Source organism: Buteo buteo, chromosome 9, assembly GCF_964188355.1.
Source record: "Buteo buteo chromosome 9, bButBut1.hap1.1, whole genome shotgun sequence".
Classification (NCBI taxonomy): domain Eukaryota; kingdom Metazoa; phylum Chordata; class Aves; order Accipitriformes; family Accipitridae; genus Buteo; species Buteo buteo.
This window is the reverse complement of record NC_134179.1, coordinates 17,312,144-17,329,366: the sequence shown is the minus strand read 5'-3', so window position 1 is coordinate 17,329,366 and position 17,223 is coordinate 17,312,144. Positions and strand designations below refer to the sequence as shown.

The following is a 17,223-nucleotide window of genomic DNA, read 5'->3' as shown; positions in this document are numbered from 1 at the left end:
CACATCCAGTGAATGCATTTTAACTGATGAAACACCTTGTAACCATGATAGCATCTGGCCACAAATTAGGAATCTCAATTTTTTCCAGGCACTGAGACAGTGACTTTGCCACCCCGGCCCCCTAACTATAACACCACTGTTAGCTGTAACCAGGGGGCAATGGAGAAAAGATTATTGACTTTTTCTTCTCAGAATCCAGAACACAGTTTAACTGATTTTCTATCCAGGTAAGAATGGCATAGCCTGTAAGTGACTGCTTATTTCCTCCACAGAGAAAATGCTGAACGTGTAAACATGCTGTCTTTCAAGGGCTGTCAAGTAATGTACGTATTGAGTGTTTTTTGACAGGATGCTGTAAATGGAATAAAGGTGTTTTGGGCCTCTGCAGTAGCTATGATTACTGGCAGAGCTCTGCCCTTCACACTAGTGATTGGGGAACAAACAAACAAAAAAGGCTGCACATCTGCAAAGGGGAATAATGAGACAAAAGGCTTATGTGTCCCAACATTTCAGGGTAAAGACCCCACACCAGTTAAACAATAACAAAGGGTGTTTTGTGGTTGAAATTTGCTGGCTGCAGAAAGCTATGGATTTTAAAACTCAGGATAGAAGTCACAAGTAAATTCTGAACCTGGGAGAAAAATCCTTAATAACTGTTTGAGCAAAGAACAGTGTTAATAGGATATGGAACAATTACACTATGAGCATCCCAGCACGTATACAGGTAAGTAAAAGACAACGCCATTCCATACTTTTCATATCTCTCTTGGATCTCTCAAACAAAACCAAGCATTTTTGCAGTTTCCTATAGACTGTCTATAGCTGCAACTCAAAGTGCATCATCCAGACCGCCTGCTTTGCTGGCCTGGTTTAATTGCAGCTATGAACACATTCACGGCACACAGGAGTGCTCCAGGAAAGGACCTCCAGAGCTCATGCAAGACTCCAAAAAGGAGATGCTGAACTTTTTGTTAAATAACAGGAAGTCCCGAAGAGCTGTACTCCTGCACCAACATGTTGAGATACAACTACTGCATGATTAAGATACAGGTGCAGTCACAGAGATGTAGGAGGCGAGATTAAATGCTAGCTTGCTCCCTGATGGATCATTCACAGTGACTAGAGCCAGGGTCAGCTTGGGCTGTTGGGCTAACACTATGGGCCAGGTGACTGGTGGTGACCCCGCGTGCTCATCTGGAGGCAAAATGTGATGAAAGCCAACCAAGAGGAGGAAAACTGTTCCAGATGGCAAGATGTGCTCAAGAGAACACTCACCTGTCAACTGCATTAGGAAAAGGTGAGGGGACAAAAAAACCTGCTGCCAAAAAATTATGGGTAACGGGCAGAAAAAAGGAAGAGAAAATCCAGAGGTATGAGAAAACAGTAATGCTTCAAAGATCTCAATGAGATCAGGTGGGATTTTTCCTGCTCTGGGTCTGCAGTAGCGAGAAGCAGATTTAATATCAGTTGGGGTCATGCCCTATCAAGGCAACCTCCACTTTACAAGTTACATTTTCTCCCTCACTGTGTAATAGTCCCTCCTTGTACAGCACTGGCCTTCCTCTCTAAGTGCCAGGAGCAAGGGCACTTATGAAGCCATGGTGTACCTCTCTGGCAGAGCCAACACTGCGAGGATGCGCAGAAGAGAAAACAGAACAGAGCCGAATCAAAAAACATCCCTCCTGACCCAGCTGGTAGTATGCACAGTGAGTAAATGCCACCCTTATCATATGAGAACAAGGTTAACTACTCACCCATACCATTGGGCACAACTACAGCAATAAAGCTACTGACCGCAAAGCAACAATGTTGTTCCCCCACTCCCCCAGAAGAATAAGTGAGAGAATCTTTTGATCCGAGCACATATGCTGCTTTCGCTGAATTTGTTCCTGTTCTGTACTTGAAATAAAAGACAGTTGTCCTAAATCATCCCCTCCCCACACCCACTGTTTGTGGGTTTCTCCCACACTTAGTTATAACCGCACTCCACTCACTCTATTTAATGAAAATCACTGGCTAAGTGCAGTTTCTTTCTCTGCTGCCCCAAGAGTGTGGCTATTTGTGTTTATGAAATAGCTGTGAAATAGTGCAACAACCTGGGCAGCATGGTACATCCATACATAAGGTAAGCAAGGGGGAACACAGAATTTCCAGTTCCCACAGCCAGCTCAGTTGGACCTGTGCATATTCCATCATAAAGAAACTTTATTAAAGGAGGTAGGATTCCAAAATTAATCAGTGCATAACAAAATGAAGCCTCCTTTTGTAGCAGACAGGGCACAAGAACATAAAATTTGTCCACAAGGGATCAAATTCTTTCCTTGTGTAGCTCCCCGCACTCCATTGGTCTGCTGGACCTATTCTAATTTAAGACTGAAGTTCTTACTGTCGCAAACAGGAGTTAAGCCCACTGTTCAAACAGATGGCTCTGTAGCTGTACAGTATATTTAAAAATGGTGCCATTTCTCTGGTAAAGCTGATTTCCAGATATACTATTAACTATGATGCCATCTGTAATAGTGCAAGTCCTTGGCCAGTGAGCCCTACTTTTTCAATACGTTACAGGAAAAAGTTTCTATGATGTCAATGTCTCTCCCATATTACTTTCACTTGTTCCTTGGGTGCTATTTGAAATTATTTGAGAGATACGTGTTTCATTTGCATAAAGTGCCTCTGCATTTCTGGAGGTTTGAGCTAAAACCAAAGCCTAGGAGACTTGGACACCACCACATGAAATATGGATTCCAATATCTTTCCAGTTTTCATATGCTAAAAGGGCATTATCAACATCTTAAAGCTCATTAAGCCTTGTAGCTCACAAGTACAAAACATGTAACATCATGTAATACTATTATAAACACATGAGGACAATGACTTCATAGCATCTAATTTTCAGTGAGATTTCATGACTATATTTTTTGGCATTCCTACCATGGAAAATAAAAACAAAAATGGCACTTCAAAATATTCCATTAAAAATATCCAGTTTCTCCTCCAGCTTCTCAGAGGAATTTTTTTTTTTTTTAATTTCTTTTTATTTTCTGGATATGGGAAAGTGTTCTAAAAATTATTTTACTTGCTTTAATGCTGCATGTGTTTCAGTTCAGTACTGTAACATGAGTTAATTAAACTAAACAAAGGCCGCATTGTCAACACTTTCAGCGAGAACAAAGAGATGATACTTTTAAACAAAATAAAACCTGCCGATTCATAATAGTATTTCTATTCTGCTTACTGAAAATGAAATGAGGAAAGCAATCAAATACGCACAATGAACCTTAAACACTATCATTGTTAAAGTATTCCCTTTTCTTGGTTTTTTTTTTTTTTCTTTCCTTTTGGCTTTTTGTCTTGTACCTTACCATCAAGCCTGATAAAGTGACTATGAGAGCAGGCAAAATGTTTAAGCTGAAAAATTCCTTACTTTTTCCAATTTTTATTAGAAAAACATATAGAAAAAAAATACATCACTTGTCATTGAAAGATGAAAAATAATTAAAACTTGAAATTGATCTTGCACCACCTATTTTTTACATACATTCAGGCTAGAATCTGATATATGGAGAGTAATGAAAAGAAACAGATTCCTTCTGCGGCAGAAAAAAAATATGACTTTTTTCCCCACAGGAGACTGAAGTCAATATCTGGAGCAGACTACTGACAGTATAATAACCACCCCATCCTGCCAAGGCACAGTGCTGCGCAGCATGGCCCAGGCAGCTCCCTTAGGGAAGGCCTGCAGGAGGTCTGCATCCTATTTGCTGCCTCTCTCACAGCCAGGGAGGAACAACATTTTGGGCAGCATGTGCTGCCTGATGTGGTATGATTTCTGCATCGGCCCATGCTTATAAAATGAATGAACCCCATCACCTCCATGGTCCTGCTGGTGCATACCACTGGTCATGACAGCCCGCAAGAGGACATGGAAATAGCAAAGCTGGTACATGGAAGCAATGTTCCCTGCTAATAATCTTGCTGATCACTTGCCACTAGTGAAGCAATTGCTGGTATCACCTACCCTTTGCTGATATAAGAGCCTGGAGACCTTCCAGTTCAGAACTGACAAAGCCACCATAAATATAACCATGGACACTGGGATCAAAAAACCCACTCCTCTTTTGAAAGCTGCAACATCCAAGTGGAGCACAGAACATGCTCACACAGAGACACTCACAGGCAGGTCAGCCTCACCTGTCTTCAGCTTTTAACAGAGCTATCCCAATTCCATACCTGTGCAGGACATTTTAAGTGCATTCATGAAGTTCAACAAACCATTTGCAAACTTGGAAAAAAGTGCTGCCTCCCCTTCCAAAAGCAATCTTTTGCTAGGCTAAAAGGTTTCTTTTCCCTGCCTACAGTTATGGCCTTTGTTAATTCCACAAGGCACAGAAATTACCTGGATATACTTTTCTGCCACAGCTATGATGCCTTCAGAAGAGCAAAGTGCTTTGCACTGGGAGATATAGACCAAACAGCCCTTGGACCACCACAGATTGGCCACAGCAGGCTGGCAAGCAGAATCTGGTCACAAAAACTCCTCATCTGGCTGATATTGCAACTGCAAAGTTCACTTGAGTTTTGTGAAGTTCTCGAGAAAATAAAGGCATGTAAAGTGAGGCTTCTTAAAACCTAAAGGTATCCCCTGGATAAAGGAACTTTTTGCCTTTCCAGTGATAATCTTGTCACTGCATAGCTCCAACTATTTCCAGCTACTTGCTTTGCAACAGACCATGTCTCTGCATAGCTTAGAGATTTAGACATGCGAGTTTAAACACCAGTTCACAATTTTCTGGTTCCACAGCATTTCTAGCATTTCTGCAAAAGGTCCAAAGGTGCACCTTTTTTTTCTTTGCCAAATATCAATACCTGTCAGAAGCAGATTTTAAACATATATTTCATATTTAGGGCCAGACTATTCTGTAGCAGCCCCCAAAATGTCATCTGATCCATTCAGTATGAGTTGTTATCAAAGACCAAATACACTGTATCTGATTCGGGATATTTATTCCTTTCTTCTTTGGGCAACTGAATAAAAGAAGTTGGAGCCTTTACACTAGATCTTCAGAAGCCACAATGGTCCAAAATATCTTTGTATGCTTTTCCCTCCAAACATAAAGAAAATATCTTTTTAAAGATATGTAAGGAAAATTTTAAAAATCTCCTTTTTTCCAAAATGTCTCATCCATCTCCCCTTGAAGTTGAAAAGAAGTTTGGTTGAGAAATAAAAGGTAGTTACAATTGCATGACTCAAGAATAAAGACGTCAGATTTGTCCAAAAAGATCTTTCTCAAGAAGTATTTCGTTACTCTGTAGCCACAATGTCATATCAAACAAAGTCATTATTTTGACATTATTTATGACTGTACCAATGCATGTAAAATCCTATCAATGCCTGAGACTGAAACTATAAAAAATTGAGAGCCCTTTTCTTCCAGCTTTTGGAATATTTAATTCTCTCCAAGATTATGCCATAAAATTATCTCTTGCTAAAGTACAGATGGGTGAATGTCCTGGAAATCCAGCTGTTTAAGTGAAGAATAGACAAAATGATGGCTACAGAGTTACATAGCTATTCATATAACAAAGACTGTTGAGCAAAACTGGGCTTAGCTAGAGCAGAAATTAGGCAGAATTCAAATTTACAGTAAAGAGGCACTGACCAGAAGACTGGCAAATGAAGTCATGTATACTGCAAATGATTTAAACCGTGAAACCTTCCCCAGCCCATTCCCAAGCCTGCCTTAACGCTGCACGGTTCATACAGAAAAAAAGATGGTTAATACAGTTCCCTAAACACGGCATTCAAACAGGCTAAGATGCAACTGCACAGAAATACTAATCATAAGGGCTGTGTCCTTCTCTTAACCTAAATCCCTGGACTTTATATTGGCATTAATTATGGCATTTTGCTCCTTGATTGTGCTTCAGCAACAACCTGCTTCTGCATTTCTGGACTCATCCAATGGAAAATAAATGTGTCCTTTGCCCAGGGAGGAGGCTACCCAACCACTCTGAGTTTGTTTCTCGGGCGGAGAAACATCCCAGGTCAAGCCTGAATCATGTTCCAAACAGCACAATAAGACAAAATGTTTTAGCCCGAATACAGAAGAGAGCCAACAGAGAAATAATGGCTACTTCTGTTCATATTCCAGTGCTCTGACAGAAATCCCATTCTCCAAAGAGTTAAGCAACTTCCAGAGATGACCAGTGAGGGAAATCATCATATCTAGTGTCTTGACAAAAGGAGACAGAAAGATGGGGGAAATAAGAAGATACAGGGGAGAGCAGGCTCAGACGAGGAAATGGCTACATATTCACACAAATAAACACAAGTTTTATTTTCGTGTGCTGAAAATCGTGTTGTGGAGAAACTGTGCTAACTAAAATTACAAATAAATGCTGAATGCACGGTCATTACAACGTGACAGGATATTTCCAAGTGTACATATAAAGGGACCGCCGAACAGTCTATTAAAAGTGTGTACACTTAACTACTCAGCAAATAGGTCAGTGATCACTACTTAACTCTGCTTTATTAAAAGGATTTGAGAATATCCCTAATCTTATAAGAAACACAGATTTTCATTATTCTTTTGTGAACTGGAATGAGTGCATTATAGTAGCTGGAAAAAAATTAAAAAGGCATCTGCCTTTTTTCTTCAGTTGCTCCGTAGTAATACATAACTTTAAGTTACAGTAGGAAGAAAGGGACTAAATTGGCACATGCTATATTTTATTACTGATTTTGGAAAAAGGCAACAGCAGTTTTTCATGAAACACACACAGTGCCTTACATTGTTAAATTCTTTAGGGTAATCTGGCTTGTGTCTTACTGCTGGCAGTGGGAAACTGTAGTGAGACTGCCAAGACTTTGATTCTTGGAAGTGCCAGGATCTGTGACTCCTTGGTAATACACACCATGGCGTGACCCTGGAGCTGTGAAGCCAAATAAGCTATATAGAAAAGACCCTGCAAACCCTAAAATCCCCCCAAACACATAGATGAACTGGTAGTAAAACTTGCACAAATAGATCAAAAGCTTTGCCTATGGTTTGTCACATCTCAAACCCAGCAAGAAACAGTCATTTTTCAATGGAAAAACAGATCACTGAAAAAATTCCTAGCACTCTTCAAAGCCACAATCAGTAACTAAGCAGAAATCTGGCTTTAGGTTGGAAAAGGGACTTTGATCTTTGTTGGCCATTTAGTGGCTTCCACAGCTCCAGTGCTGGGGGCAGCACAGGTCACAGATGACTCCCATTAATCTAGTGGCTCACTGGCAAGAGAGAGAAAGGAGAGGCAGCTATATGCTACCCTTCACTCCAGGATGAGCTTGGTAACACAAAAAAAAGTATCATCAGATGTAGAACAGAAAGACCAGGTAGTTTGCAGTGCAGTAGTTGTTACGTTTGGCTATGCATATAGGTCTAGTACAAGTCAAAACTACTTAAGATCCATGTATTTCTATTTAATGGGACTAGCAGTCCCATGTTAGCTTTTTCCCCACATGTTCTTAGACAAAAATATGCCATTTCATCATATGTCCAATGTACTGCAGATGCTACTGGAAAACTATTTAACTGAATTAGTTTCTGAGGTAGCACTTGGGTTACATGAAATAAAGTTACATATTAAATCTCTGTTTTATGCCAGGTAATCCCTTCCCATTAAGAGGAGTCTCTATTTGGGGAATATATCTTACTTTATCAGCCTGAACTTCAGCTGATTTTCTTTTTTACCTCTCTGTCCAGATCCACCTTGATTTGTGGTGAACTTTCAAAACTCATGTGGCAGAGTATGTGCCCACCAGAAAAGGAAGTATCTAGCAAGATGAGCACTGAGGGTGCTTTACCTGTTCTTATACCCATAAGAATGAAACAAAGCAAGGGAAAGCCTTAATTTCCTTTTGTTCTCAAAACCCTGAAAAAGCATGGCCTCAATTACCTATCCTTCTCAAAACCCTGAAAAAGCACCCATTTATTTTCCCTGACCCACAGACAGTATGTTTGGAAAAAGCTAAACAGAATATCTATGCAGTTACATAAGTGCTGTACTTCGCATGCAGACTCAACACATCATCTCCTCTTATTGAACTGACCAAAAGCCGACTTAAATCAATAAGAGTCCTCCTATGAAATTCAACGAGCTTTGGATTAGACAAATCCTGCACAGGAGCAATACCTGAGCCCCCAGGTAGGAACATGTTTCCAAAATGTTTGGAAAGAACCTTTTACTTACTTAGTACTTGAACCTATTAAATCAGGGGCAGGAAAAGGAAAGTGCCAAGAACAACACTTTTCTGACATTACCTTCTTTTCCTTAATGCTGCATATTTTAATAGTAGGTAGAACAGATGGTGAAATATAATCTCTCCACTGAGAATTAAATGACAGTCACTAGCTGTAGGGGACACTAAAGTATTAACGAGAAGGAAATGTACAAATAATGAAAGTACGTTTTGTCCAACTTGCCTTTGATGAGGCATAAAATAAAATATAAATAATTTCTATTAGGAGGAAAGTAACATAAGAACTTTGGTATTTGCAATCAGAGTGAGCTTGTATTATATAACCTGGATTTGCAACTGAGGCAGTGCAATACCATTTACCTGGATTTGAAGTAAGGATTATATCAATTCTATTTTCACCATCCGTAATAAAGCACAAAACCAATACCATTAACATGACTGATAATAGAGAGATGTGATTAGTCTCAACCTGGATAGGCAATAAAACAAAACAAAACAAAAAAAAAAAAAGGAGAGGAAATGTTGTTTAGCTGTATATGAACAAAGAGGTTCTATTAACCTGGGTTTGCAGTGAAGAAAAGTGTCAATATTGCTAACATAGGTTTGCAATTAAGTTGGTGTCAATGTGACTGGGAAAAGGAGTTCATAATTAGGACTACACAGTTAGTATTGACCTGAATTTTCAATAAAAATCATGTCTGCATTTCAATTTGGAACTATAAAATTCATCCCTGTGCTGTACAAATGACCATATAATGATTAACTTGCAGTTACTTTACAATTAGAGAATTATTTACATAATATGTTATTTTTTTATATAAGCACATGCCTGTTAGAAATGGTGAGCTGAACGTAGGGTTCCCAGAAGTAAACTTCTACATTTCTTTGCAAAAGCATTCCTAAGGATTTAAATACTTTACTCCCAGAAAAAAATACTGCTTCAGCAAGAGTCTATGTTCCTGCTCCAAATATTGGTTTCTTTATTAGAGTTACTAGTTTTAGTTAATCAGTAGTTAAATCTCTATTAATGATCTCACAAATAATTATCATACCCATTTATTGTAAATACTCTTGATGCTTCTAGCAAACATGATTAAGAGGGTACTTAAATGGACATAATTTGGTTGTTTCATCAGCCTTATGCACTTTATTGCAGAAAACCAACGAGAAGAGTAGTTATTTTAAAGAACCTGAGCATGCACTTTTTTGCACTTATTTTCCTACGTAAATACAAGTCCAATATATCAAAACAACACTTGAGGATAGGCAACAAAGGATTTTTCGGGGGGGGGGGGTGGGGAAGCAAGCTTTTATGTGCTCTATGTTTCCTCACAATAGAAAAGGAGAACATGAGCCCAGTAGCATTTTCTGTCTCAATCTATAAGTAGTCTCACCTCCTCCTTCTTCTTCTTTTCCTTCTTCTTCTTCTTCCCCTGCACCATGAATCAAAGGTATCTCAACTTCTGTTGTGTCTTCTTGGTTCAACAATGGCTCTGAATAAATTTGATAAAAAGAAGATGAACAGTAAAGCTTTTCAGAACAGACATAAAAGGATTAACATACACTGGAGAGATTCCTGTTAAAAACACTGGCAGAGGAAAAGGATCTTTTTCCCCAAATGTACAGACACAAAAGCTGTCTCAGGGAAATCCAAGGGGCTGTAGTTGAGAGCAAGGCCTTGATCCTCCAAGATGCTGAGCTTTCTGGGATTTAGCATAAAAACCCCACGTGTCTAGTTCCAAGCATGGGCCTTTATTGGGACTTATTGCAAGCCCAGATACACATGTACTCAAGTGTCTTGCTGGACTGGGGACAGAGCATTCAGTGCTCCAAACATACAAGGCTGAAGTGCTTGTCATCAGGAATAAGAAATGCGATGTTCACTTCTTTCTTTAACAGTCACAATCATTAAAAACTCAGCTTTTATCACCGAGAATCCATGGATACTCCCCTGCTCAGCATTGAATTTAGAGTTACCATAAGAAGATCCAGCTCCACAGATTTAGCTTAGTAGGCATGGAGAAAGAAAGGGAACTTAAACACTACTGATATCTGAGCAATAACTAGCAGGTTTTCTGTTAATCTTGCTCTTTGGTTTCAAGGCATGTGCAGTACCTCCTATTTCCATGCAGGAGCTTTGGGAATCTGCCCCAGTTTTCATCTCTTCCTCTGCAGAAACATCCTGTTGTCCTGTTAACAAGACAAATTGAAAATGACATCAGCACGATGGCTGTGTGCAGGCAATGAATGGCAAGTTCGTCAAAACAGGACATGAACCCAACATATAGCACAGTCCTTTTCAGCCGAGTACTGCTTTTTTTCTATTAAACAAAAAATGTTGGACGTATTTTATATGTGAAAATATCACTTAACAAACTCTAAGCATTAAGTATGTTAAATGGCTGGTCAAAACTGACCCTGAATCAACTTTTTTTTTTCTTTTGTAGCTCAGCCTTGACACGCTGATTCTTACAGGAGCTGTTGCAAAGCTCTTGCACTTGACAGTTGACTTAGCAGAAGGAACAGAATCACCCCACAGGCTTTTAGAACAGCAGCAGCAAAAAACCAAGAAGGACAATAATAACAATGCTATGCACCCGAGATCAATATGGTTAAACCCACGTATTTGGAGATGTGTGTCTTTTCCAGCAACACCAGAGATTACTGCACCACAACTGGTTGGCACACAACCTCTATTAGCCAATAGCATTTTCTTAAGGCAGTAGAAGTCAGGCTGAAACCCACTGGATGCTGAAACTGGAGGAACTAAGGTTCCAAACTGGTTCATTATCTCTGTCTTAAAGAATTTTGATACAAAACTTTACCTTCAGCTAGCTCTTGTTCACATCCCACAGGATGCACTGGGTCACTCTCCCGTGTGCCTTTGGAGTCTTTCAGGGAGTCTGAGGAAACAGCAAGCAAACAAACAAACAAATCCTGCAGCGGTTTTCATGCTGGAAAAGTCTGGTAGTTACTTCAGACACAGGTAGCCCTTAGGTGCCAGCTTCATATCTGGCATTCTGATATGCTGACAGATTTTCTATCTTTTTAAATACAGACTTATATACTACAAAAGTATACTCATGGGTTTCAATTATTCAAATTGATTTCAAAATCTGTACACTTACTGAGCAGTTTTTTGCCTGCAGTACAAACCTTAAACAAGGAGCTGGCAAGAAAGGACCCGTAAGAATAATCAGCAGGGCTACTGAGAATTTTATTTCTAATGAACGGAGTGGCACAAAGCTATGAGAAACAGCACGAACCACCTACTTGATAAATAAAGTGATTTCTTATTTATTTAGAACCATGCCAACACTTTTCATGGTTGGACTTCCACAAGCTTCACAAACATTAAGTCCTATAAATCCCAGTGCAAATCCTAGCCTCATTTCACTTGGTGACAGAACTCCCAAGGTCATTATCGTGGCCAAGACTGTTTTTCCTTTTAGGGGAGACCAGCAAAACAAACTGCCCAAAGCTGTACCTTGAACCAGTGGCACAGTGAGGTTTAAATTAGACGATGTAAGTCCAATCGCTATCCTATCTGCAGTCTTCATAAACACAGGGCATTATTTTGTTGTGTCGAATGTTCTGACAACAGCCACTCCTTAGTTTTTGCATGGGGATGGAGAAATGCATTATTCCACCACAGTCAGGAAATCACAGCAACACAGCCACCCATTTTAATTCTGCTCATCTGCATAACACAGCTTTCACTGGATAAGGAGCTCTGTTTGAATCTTGTTAAAAAAACACCGCTGATTAACTGGACAATTCTGCAAACTACACGGGTAAGTACACTTGAGGTCATAACAACAGTAACAGATAATCGGTATTTGTGTTCCAGAGTGAAACATTTTCTGAAATGCTTCTAGATGGAAACCTTAAGTAATAGTGCCAAAAGATCTATGGTGCATGATACTAAATTATGCTATGACAGTCCTGTTATGGCTCTACTGCTGCAAGGTCTCTTTCTACAATATAGCAGAGCAAATCTTACAATATACCAAAGGATGCCCCTGTAAAACTCTGTTCCTGAAACTTGCCAAGAATAATCTCTGACGGATAAGTGGGAAAGCTCGGTTGTTAACATCTGATCCAAATTTAATAATCTGTAGAAAAGGTATGCAATGAAAGTGTGTGGCTTTAATTAACTGCAAATAATCCCCCAAGGCAAATATTTAATTACCTGCACAGCTTCTTACTTCTTTCATGGCATGACAATAAGTTTATAAATCCAAGTTTGAAAGCAGAATATCTCACTGATGTACAATTTACTAAAATTTGCCCTTGGTGCACTTTTTTTCACCCTACCGTGGACTTAAAACACTACTCACCACTATCAGCTGGACCACTGCACTGGCCTTTCATACTAGGGTACCACATTGTGCTATGAGTTACAAGGGATTACCCTATCAGCCCAAATCAGAGCAAAAATAAATGAGAAATTCATCAGATTTCAAGTTTAATCAAAAAGCAAGTTGAAGGACCCCTTGGTATAAATAGGAATGGCACTAAAAATCTGTAGGGAATTTTTCAAGCAAACTTTAAACCCATTGAGTGAAATTCTGCCTTTGCTTAAGTTTTTGACAAAGCTTTCAGGATATCAAACAAGCCAAGATCTGTACCACCTGTAGCCCCATATCCTAATTTAATATAATCTTTTTCTGTATGATTTTGTTGCAAGTTTGTAAAAAGAACTGTACTGACGAAGCTGGAATCAGAAGTCCTCTGACTTAATTACCATGCAGCCCTTCTAACAGCCAAAAGTAATGATAAACTGTGATATTACCTACTACGGGTGGGAGAGATGCACGTGGCTCTGTCCCATCAGACCCTTAGAGCTATCTTATCCTACACGTATTGCACAGTAGTTCATAGTCCAAGACCTGTGCCTTTAATCTCAGTTCACAGGTGCCACCTTTTCTCCCAGAATGAGGAATGACTCCAATTTCATGCAAAAATCAATCCCCAGCATCAGAGGAACAATTACGCGCTTTGGTCAATAATAACAAATGGAGTTTAAGGAGCCTCGTGCTTGGCTGATGTATGTGCCCCATCACACTGCTGTTTGTCGTGGAGCATCACATAGCTTATGGCAAACTACAGTTATCACACAGCGTGGGGAGTTGTCGCTACTCCCACACTTTGGCACAGCTGGCAGTCTGACCCCGCAGCTGTGCTGAGTGCCAGCATTAGGCACCACGGCTAGAGACCACCTATGCTATTTGGCACACCTTCACACATTACCATAGCTGGCTCTGAACAGTTTATTCTTACAGGACTGTAATTTTGTGTTAAGCTTCCATTTTTATCATAAACAGTTTTATAATTGTTCCGAGTTCAAGAAAGCAATTTAATTGCACAGAATTCCAAATTATCCCAGGCAATACACAATGACAATGTTGCACAAGTTATTTTTTGTAAAGCATGTTTCTGAAAAGAGCAGAACATGGTCAGGAGTTACAGCCTAGCTGTAAGAGTCCACTGCTCTTATTTCAGCAGTAGAAATCAGTCTTTGCATTAGTACGCAGATACTGAGTTTCAAAATTTTTAAGGTCAAGACCATGTCAAAGATTTCTTCTTTTCAAATGCCAATATTAGATCAAATATTCAAGCCAAAATGTCCAAAGATAGATTTACTTTTAGGATTAACAAGAATAAAATAAAGGAATAAACACATTTTTATGAAGAAAATCTGAGCCAAGCAAGAGTGAAAGTGTAAGACCAAATGCACCAGTCAATAAAAGCTGTTCCCAAATCGGATACAAGGCCAGGGTGCCACCTCCATTTCAGCTGGCAAGCAGTGGTGGGAATCCCACAAATGCTGATGATATACTACTTTCTGCATGCAAGTTTTCAGCAGGGTAGTGGTATTGCTTGGGCTCAGCTGGTCCCCTGTGATCACTTAGCCCTTTGGAGCCTTATGCAACTGGGCAGAAGCCAGTATCACAGTCCTAAACGATTCCAGGGTCTGCAAAAGCTCTGGCCATCCCCAAAGCCTTTGTTCATCTCTAATTGGCTAGGGAACTAACTCTGATTTTTTAAATGGCATAAAGCAGTGTTAGTCTTCTCCTAAGACTGCTACTTATCTGTTAAGTCGTACCAGAGAATCCGAGCCAGGATACTATTTTGCAGCACAGTATGCTTAGTTTTTTGGTAACACACGCTGGGCACTATTTACCTTGGGTAACCATAAATTGGGACTGTAAAGGTTAACATTCCTCCAGGCAGGACTGAAAATAATCAGTGTTTCTGATACTACACTGGAGCACAGTTCCTAATGTAATCATTGATCACACATGAATGAACCAAACACAACACTTAAGGACATCAATGAACCAAAGATAGGCCACTTTTATCTACTGCACATCAAGCATTGAAGTGCTTATTGAAGTCTGAGCGTGCCTTGGATCCTTCAAACCTGCTTTTACTTGGTAGCTGCAGTGACAGTGTCCACATCAGGGACGCTTGGCTTTGCACCCCTCCATTGTATTGAAACAACTGTCTCATGGGGCTGCATGGTTGAATGCACCTGGGAATTAGCCCCAACCTTTAACAACCCATGAAGTAAGTATCTGGACTTTAAGTAAGCCGATCAGAATACTCCCCAAGTATATTCACTGTTCCAATATATCAGCCATATGTTGAATTCAGCTCCAAGAAAACCATGTAGCTTGCAATAAACTATCAATCCTACCCTTCCTGCCAATAATCAGACACTATTTCGTCTAAATGCTGCATAAACCCCCATGCTTTTCCATGCCATTCATATTTTTTTTGACTGTATAAAGCAACGCTGCTCAAACAAAATTTTGCAAATGCTAAGGAAGAGGAGAAATGGTAAGATCTGAATGTTAAGTGGTTTTAATGATCTTTTAAAATTCACTTCTCCAGCTACTCTCTGTGTGGCTTATTTACTGAGTTGTTTCTAATGTGCAACACACCTGGGTCCTGCACACAGCATAGATAAATCACCATGTTTTAGGAAGCTGTAAGAAGATTAAAGAGGGAAAAAGCTGGTCATTATGAAAGAAACAGGTTCAGTGCATTTTATTTTTTAAGCATGATACTGTGAAAAATGACTGGAATATTTCCAGAGTGAAAGAAATCAAGCAGGCGTCTAAAATTACAGGTAATGGTGTGCATGGAGGCTGCCACATGATTAGGGTATTCTTTTGCCTCATAAACCGAGAAAAATGTGATAAAATTAAGTACTATAAAATGGTGATTTATGAGAAGTTAGGGGGATATTCTTGAGCTTTGACTTTAAAATGTTATTTTTATATCCACCAAGATTTCATTTTAATCTATCTTTATGACAGATTAGATTTATTGGAGCCCAAGTTTATATGGCTTGGTAAAACAGACCTTTTTAGGTGGAACAACCTGTAGAGATATTTCTGCAAGTGTTCAGGTAACAGACCAGGCAGTTCATCTCCACAGGTGGGGTCCATGGAGTAATGCTCCCACCTGCTCATGCTTCAAGCTGACAGAAGAGCATCTCCTCTAACCTCACCTTCTGTCCACAACAGAAATCTCAGGCACAGCTGGTACGATAACCGTGGGCATCCTACTGCTGCCGTCAGGGGCAGGGCCTGTTGAACAGGGCACTGGGAAAGGAGAAAACTGAGAAAAACCTGGCCACCTCAGTTAGACCCTTCCCAGGAGAAGATGCCACACTGCTGAAGGTAAGGGTTGAGGGGGACAGATGGAAGGAGTAAGGTGCTCGCATCGGACTGACAGGAGCACAGCTGGATGGCTCCAGGTCAGCTAATATTTAAAAATAAGTAGGATCTAAATAAACCAGCTAAGTAGATTAGTGTTAGCTGTGGTGGCTGCCTGTACTGGTGAAGGCTAGAGCAGAAATACCTCAAGTATTTTATGGGCTGGACCCCATCTGGATGCGCAATGGCACAGATAGGTCAGATTAAAAGGAAAAGTGAATAACCCACATTATGTACAGCTCAAAGTGGCCATTATGGAGGGTGTTAGGAGAATAGGCGCTTGGTTGGATGGTGATTGTTATGTACATGGGTTAAAAAAAACCAAACCACACCATTTAGCTTCTAACCAAGGAAGAGAAAAATGCTATCACTGTGGCTGGCATGCAGAGCCACAGCTGTGGTTGGGGGTGTCAAAACTCTTCCATTAAAAAGGTTCTTTTTCAGTTACCTATAATTGAAATTTTTCAGACTGAAATTTTCCAGGTCTAATCATAGCCCAAGGGTGAAGTAAAAACATTTCATTGGTAGCTGCTGAGCACTCAGCACTTCTGAAAATCAGGTCGTTCATTTAAATGTCTTAATATATACTTAAGAGCTGATTTTAAACACCTCTTTTTGAACATATTGGCTTTTCAGTCAATCTTTTTCACCCACTTATCAATGTCTAATTTACATCCATTTGCACAGGTCCCCTGCATTTGAAATGCTCTATCTTTCAGTTTATCCCTTCTCAATCATTTATGTCTTTAGGACATCAAGATTTTTCCATGGTGAGAACTACAGCTGGCCAAACAAGAATTTTATATCCATTATGTTTTACAGTGAGGATACTTACAGGCTTCTGGGTTGCACAAAGTGAGTTTTTAGGGCTAAGCCCTAGCCAAGGCATATACCTAATTCTGTTTCTGACAACATAAGCCCTCCAGCTGACTGAATCTGAATCCATTTCAGAGAATGTAGAAAAATAGTGACTTGCTTTAAATGGCACTCCCACAGGAGCACAGACTTTGGTGAACACCTGGAAATAATTAATCACTACTTTATTTTTAAAATTAATTAGCATATGATTTAATTTAGTTGACCTTCAAATGAAAATTCGGTTCTTATCAAGTGCTAATGAATTAAGATCAGCGTATTGTGCACAGAAACTTTGCCATGATTGCATAATGGGAAGTTCATTCTTCACCTGTACTAAAGCCCGTTCCTTTTTTCATTTTTCTACCAGAAAGCCCTATCATTAAATCA

At 39.7% G+C, this 17,223-nt stretch overlaps 1 protein-coding gene across 4 annotated transcripts in view; it reads right to left on the bottom strand.

The window, feature by feature from the left end:
* Positions 1–17,223, bottom strand: part of MACROD2 (mono-ADP ribosylhydrolase 2) — a 910,189-nt gene that overhangs the window by 30,909 nt on the left and 862,057 nt on the right. For all 4 annotated transcript variants that reach the window (XM_075035490.1, XM_075035491.1, XM_075035492.1 and 1 more), the window contains exons 14-16: positions 11,074–11,151; positions 10,364–10,438; positions 9,643–9,741 (exon numbers count right to left, since the gene is read on the bottom strand). In XM_075035490.1, coding sequence (XP_074891591.1) covers positions 9,643–9,741; positions 10,364–10,438; positions 11,074–11,151 — 252 coding nt within the window. The remainder of the gene's footprint in view (positions 1–9,642; positions 9,742–10,363; positions 10,439–11,073; positions 11,152–17,223) is intronic.